Raw genomic sequence first — 6,337 nt, 5'->3', positions numbered from 1 at the left:
TTTAAATATAATTAATTATTAAAAAAGCAAAACACATGAGAAACCTGGCCTGGCCGTTTCCACCAGATCTGCTCCTGAAACTGGCCTAGGGGGAAAGGGGGCTTTATTATTTATTTATTTATTTTTATAACTCCTATCTTTCCCACCTTTTCCTCTAAGACGCTCAAGGCGGCGCACATGTTTCATGGCCGAGTAGGGATTTGAACCCTGGTCTCCCTGGTCCTAGTCTGGTACAACACCCTGGTAGATCAGGGTTCAAATCCCCACTTAGCCATGAAGCTCATTGTGTGACCTTGAGCAAAGCACTACCTGGCCTCACCCACCTCACAGGGTTGTTATGGGGATTAAATGAGGAGAACCATGTCTGTACACCACCTTCAGCTCCTTGGAGAAAAAAAGGTGGGCTATAAATGCAGTAAAAAAAATATATTGATGGGGCCTTCGCTTGCTCCTTATTTGACAGCCTCAAATTGCCATATCTCTTAACTAGAGCATATTTTTTTAAAAGTGAAAAGCAAGTAACCCAGAGCAACCCTCAGCCACTTTTGTAACTGGTGAGTCATGCTTGGGTGGTGGGGGCAGGAGGGAGAAGGACAAACAGCAGCTCGCTTTCTCTCTCTCAGTTGAGCACTTGCATCATGCAGGCATGACTCACTCTATGGGAGCCTCAACTGCCACTTGTGCAAACAACAGACTCCAGGGAGGTAACAAAAGAGTGTTCGCCTTCCTTAGTACTGCCGGCATTAGGGGAAGTGGGGCTGCAGTCACCAAACCTGACTTGAGCACTCTGCCAGATTTGGAGACGCTTTCTGCAAACAGCTCTGTGTTCTGGCTATGCAACTCCCTCCTGCTATCATTGGCAGGGGTGCTCAGCACCGTTTGGAAATAAAGCCAGGCTCTTCCCACGCTTTGTCTAGTGCCAACTGAAGTGGATAGAAATCACTTTTTCTAGAAGTTGTTGCAGCAGCCAAGAATCCTGAATTATGAGCCAGTGGTGGTGTGCTGGTTAGCGTTGGACAAGGACCTGAGAAACCAGGGTTCGAATCGCCACTCGGCCATGAAGCTCACTGGGTGACCTTGGGCCAGTCACTTACTCTCAACCTAACCTACTTCACAGGGTTGTTGTGGGGATTAAATGAGGAAAGGGAGAAGCATGTAAGCACCTTGAGTTCCATAGAGGAAAAGGTGCAATATGAATGCAATAAATAAAAACAAATGCCACATGTGCAGTCTGAATAGAAACCCACAAAATACATGTAAAGGTAAAGGTAAAGGTACCCCCGCCCGTACGGGCCAGTCTTGACAGACTCTAGGGGTGTGCGCCCATCTCACTCAAGAGGCTGGGGGCCAGCGCTGTCCGGAGACACTTCCGGGTCACGTGGCCAGTGTGACATCGCTGCTCTGGCGAGCCAGAGCCACACACGGAAACGCCGTTTACATTCCCGCTAGTAAGCGGTCCCTATTTATCTACTTGCACCCAGGAGTGCTTTTGAACTGCTAGGTTGGCAGGTGCTAGGACCGAAAAGCGGGAGCACACCCCGCCGCGGGGATTCGAACCGCCAACCTTTCGATCGGCAAGCCCTAGGCGCTGAGGCTTTTACCCACAGCGCCACCCGCGTCAGCTGCAAGCAAAAAAGTTGGGAGACGGTTCAGCATGTCCACACTAGTTAGCATAGCAAATATGGAGCACACAGAATTACATGGCCCTCATTGGCTCCTTAATGTGATGTGGCCAAGATGCCACTTTTTTTGTTACCAAACAGACACACCAACATGTGCCGGGCAGCCTCTGCACAGCCTTTAATTCACTTGGTAAAGTTGCACCTGCTTCATCAGGTGAAGGGGACGTGTTAACATTTCCTGCAGTACAGACGAGTCACGTGCATGCGATGGGGTGAAAGTGTAGCTGCGGGGCCCACATTGCTGCAGCATTCAGCACACATTAAGATGGATCCACACAAACATTAACTCTTTTGGGCTGTAGATTTGGGGAAGAAAAGCAAAGCTGGTGCAGACAGGCAGGCTGTCTGCTGTGTCCTCAGTGGCCCTGGAAAGCTCTGAATCATCAGCCCAAAGGCATTTAAGTCCAGCTCCTCTCCTGTGCCAGTTACCCCTCAACGTGTGCTAGGCAAGTCAGCAGACTTGGCAGGAAGAGCAGCTTTCAATGCCTGCTGGAGGAAGGAGGGGATGCTGCTCTTTCATCTGCCTAGAGAGTAGCTGAACTAAATGGTGCGAAATAACAGGTGGCCTGTTGCCAACACAGCACCTATTTTGTGGGGAAGATGGTGGAGAAGCTGCAGAACTGCAAGTGTTCCTGGATGACACTGGTTCTCAGGATCCAGGTTTAGGCCTGGTTTTGGGAATGAATTGGCCTTGGTCACCTTGATGGATGACCTGTAATGGGAGAAATATGGCGATACATGGCCCTGTTACAATTGCTTGATATCTCAGCAGCTTTAGATAGCATTGGCCATGATAACCTACTGGATCACCTGAGTGGGATGGGTGATGAAGACACTATATTAGTGGTTCCACTCATACTTGTTTGGTTGTGTCCAGACAATAACACTGGGTGGGGGACTGCTCTTTGACATTGTTCTGGCATTGATATACAAAGCCCTGAGCAACTTGGGCCTAACATACCTGAAGCCTGAACTGCTATATTCCAGCTTGACCACTGAAATCCAGAGGGGTGATGTTAGTTGTCTCCCCATGTTACAGACCGACATTTAGAAACCAGACATTTAGCACCACTGGTCACATAGCCTCTGATGTACCTGCTTACTCTGCGCCATGGAACCTGACTTCTGTACCAAACTGACTTATGCATTAAAAGCTTTGGAAGAAATGGTGTTGAGAGTTCTAGTTCCTCATCCAGCTGAGAGCCAGGACAATCCCCAAGCATTGCTTATCCATGGTGCAAACCATTCTCATATAACAAAAGAGCCATAGTTAGCAGCAACCTGCCTCATAGTACCTGCTGCCCACTTTGGGGCTGCCAGTTCAACTAAGTAATACCCATGGGTGAAACGCAAGGGGGAACTGAGCAACAGTTATGGGATGTTAGTAAGGCTGCAGCTGCCCTCCTCCATTATTTTCAGAAGAGAAGGCATTACAGTCTACACATGTGCTTCTGGCACAGAGAGATGATGCCCAGCAGCTGTATTATGAACTGAATGCACTCTGTCAGATGCAACTTCAGATCAAACAAGAGGATGAGTGAGAGAAGGGCTCAATGACAGGTTTATGCTTTGCAATCCTTGGGCATCTCCTACTGGAAAGATGTGATGTAGCAGAACTAAGAAAGCTCTCTCTGCCCAAGGCTTTGGAAAACCACCACCATTAGTCAGCAGTGGGCTAAATCAGACTCCTACAACTCCCATTAGTCCCACCCAGCACGAGCAATAGCCAGGGATGATGTGTCCAGCCTCTGGAGGGCACCAGGGTGAAAAAGGCCAGGCAAGATAGACCAAGTTCCTGATACTACTACATGTTCATATTGCATTATTGAGGTAGCGATTAGTGTTGGGCTAAGACCTGGGGGACCAGGGTTCAAATCCTCACTCAGCCATGACATTGGGCCAGTCACTTCTTCAGCCTAACCTACCTCACAGGGCTGTTGTGGGGATGAAATGGGGGAAGAGAACTGTATATGCCACCTTGTGCTCCTTGGAGGAAAGGTGAGATATAAATGTATGTATGTAAATAAATAAATAAATAAATAGTCAAGCTCTGTACAAGGACTGAGTGCTCTCTCATTTGTAATTTAACCTTGGCTCAGCTGCTACTTTTCTCAGCCTGCAAATCCTTGTTAAAGAGGGATGATATGAGGATTTTCAATGTACAAAAAGCTGCTGGTTGGTCTGGTGAGAAACAGTTTGTAAAAGGAAAGTGGATCTTAAAATTTTGTAAACAGTTTATTTGGAAAAAAGAGGGTGAAGAGAATATTAGTCCACAGAAAGCAAGACTCCTATTTGTTGCTAAGGTCAGTTGTATTCGAACTTATTCTTACAAAGAGACCTAATGCCCACTTCCCCTTTGTATAGAAAAGTTTGGTGAACTCTTGAACTCAGGAAGTGCAGCCAGGTAAGGCATCTAGAAAAATCAGGGAGGGTTGTCTACAGGTCACTTCTAATCTCAGTCCAGAAAAATGTGCTTCTTCATCAGGAGTACAAGCAATGTCAGGCTGAGTTTGGGGCACATGGCAAATCCAGGGCACTAGCCTGCTCATTTGTAGCTCTGCTTAAGGAACTCCTTCCTGCCCCTGTCTCGGCCACCAAAAGTGCGAACTCTGTGAATGAGCTGCAGCTGTTTCTCAATGGTGGTTGTGATGTCCATGTCGTCAGGGATGTGGACGTAGCGGACGTTCCTTCCTGTCACAAACAGATCATCCAGCCAGGTGGAATGGCCACACCGGTCAGTGAATGTCACCTCGGCCAGGCGGATGTTCATGAAGGCGTCAACATTGGTGATGCGGCCCACAGCCATGCTCTCGTCCCGCAGCTCCACAGTGGTGACATGTCCGTGGAGGCCCTGCAACAGGATGACAAGGCTGTTCTCCGAGATGGTGCGCTCCTTCACGGAGTGGCTGATCTCCATGGTGTGGCACCACCTGATGGCTGGAACAGAAACAGGAGGAAGAGGAGAGTTCATTGAGTTAGCCCCATTAATCGCTTTCTCTTGTGCTATATAGAGAACGGATCTGTGCTTGCTCTGTGCCAACCATGGAATTCAGCTCATGATTTTAAAATCACAGTTCTTGTTAGTTTTGCTTGGAGAGTACACAGGTGAAACCTCAAAACCCAAACTGAGGCTCCGCAGGATCTCTAAAGGCACCTAAGTAAGCTTCAGTACAGAACTCTGTGTGCTGGTTGGCCTCTCCTTAGCAGCCAGGCAGTAAGAATTCAAAGGGGCTGAGCCCATGATCTATCATCTGTCCCAAAGAATCTGCACATGCCCAGAGGCCAACTGCTCAGCAACCAAACATTCTCACTTGGAAGGAGCAGCAATAAAATAGTGAGAAAGCTGAATTTCTTCTCTTTCCCATAATGTATTTGTGTATACTGGATGTGTTTCAGTGTAAGTTGTTGCAAGACCTGTTTGGTGACAAGCAACTAGTAAGTTTAGTGCATAAATGAAAATAAATAAATGGCAGACCTGGTGTCAGGGCCACTGAGAGAGGAACACTGTTATACTGGGTCCAGACTCTTGAGCTTTCTTTCTTTCTTTCTCTGTGTGTGTTTTTTAAATTGAATTTAACACTTGTAGAAGGAAAGTGTGGAAGCAAAATGTGTGGGCATTTGAAGCAATTGCTATTTGAAGCAATTGCTTTGTGATATGAGCCTATTCCTGCCTTTCTGTTTTTAGCCAATGAGTACAGTCACAGCTGTGACCCATAAGTGCTGTGGGCAAAAACATGCACGGAGAAGAACCCTCAAACTTGGAAGCCTTTAAGAAAAAGGATTGGGAAAATACACAGAGAAGGCTGTTGATGCTTCTTAGCCATGATGGAGGCCAGGCTCTGCCTCCAAAGCCTCAGGCAGAAGTGTTTCTTAACGCCAGCTGCTGGAAACAGCAGGAGGGTGTGTGTGCTGCTATTGCCCTCCAGTCCTGCTCTGGGGGTATCTGTTTGGCCACTGTGAGATGAGGACACTGGGCTAGATTGGCCCCCTGTGTCTCAATCTAGCTGCAGCCGGGCTGTTCTGATGTTCTTCTGTAAAACAACTTCCAAGTGGCCCAAAGAGTCCCTCTCACCAAGGAGATGGCCTTTTAGTGGGGAAGAGGGCCCGATCCACTCATGAGGCCTGCTGGGCCGCAGGAAATCATGTGGGCGCAGAAAGCAAGCAGGCAGACAGGCAGAAGGGGTTCCCAGCATGAGCTGCCCTGGCATGGGTGTAGCCAAGGGGGGCAGGTAGGGGCAGCTGCCCCCTTCAATAAAAATAAATAAAAATACATGGAGGGGGCAGAACCTCTGTTAGCTAACAAATGGCCATGCCCCCTAGGCCTGCTCGTGGCTGCCTAACTCTCGCTCTGTCTCGCTCTCCGGCCTTTCGCTCCGCGAGCAAAGCCAGGAAAGGGGAAAGGGCAGCTCGTGGCGGCTCCTGATCCGAATCGGGTCCCGTGCAGAGGAGGCGCGCACAGCGGAGTCTCCGCTCGCCTACCTGTCTTGGATCTCCCGCCTCTTCGCCCAGCGCAAAGCAGAAGCACGCGTGCGCAATTGACAGGCGGCGTAATCAAAGAGACTTCGCTCCTCATTCGCCGGTTCTAAGCCCAACCGGAAGAAAGTGGAGCAGCCCCATTGGCCATAATGGAAGAAAAGGCGGGGCTCGAGGTGGGG

At 48.8% G+C, this 6,337-nt stretch overlaps 1 protein-coding gene across 3 annotated transcripts; it reads right to left on the bottom strand.

Moving 5' to 3' along the window:
- Positions 1-3,898: 3,898 nt before the first annotated feature.
- LSM10 (LSM10, U7 small nuclear RNA associated) lies at positions 3,899-6,271 on the bottom strand. Of its 3 annotated transcripts, none has more exons than XM_083453001.1 (2): positions 6,162-6,271; positions 3,899-4,619 (listed from the first exon to the last, which is right to left on the bottom strand). In XM_083453001.1, exons 1-2 carry the CDS (start codon positions 6,253-6,255, stop codon positions 4,228-4,230), a joined length of 486 nt encoding a protein of 161 aa, XP_083309127.1. In that variant the 5' UTR covers positions 6,256-6,271; the 3' UTR covers positions 3,899-4,227. The 3 variants fall into 3 exon arrangements, with proteins under 3 accessions (XP_083309127.1, XP_083309129.1, XP_083309128.1); XM_083453003.1 differs by having other exon boundaries at positions 3,899-4,612; positions 6,162-6,221; XM_083453002.1 differs by lacking the exon at positions 6,162-6,271 and adding an exon at positions 5,755-5,777.
- Between the last annotated feature and the right edge of the window lie 66 nt (positions 6,272-6,337).

This window comes from Podarcis tiliguerta (genome assembly GCF_965153285.1).
Source record: "Podarcis tiliguerta genome assembly, chromosome: 8".
Classification (NCBI taxonomy): Eukaryota; Metazoa; Chordata; class Lepidosauria; order Squamata; family Lacertidae; genus Podarcis; species Podarcis tiliguerta.
Note: the sequence above shows the minus strand (reverse complement) of the source record. Positions and strands in the feature narration are given on the sequence as shown.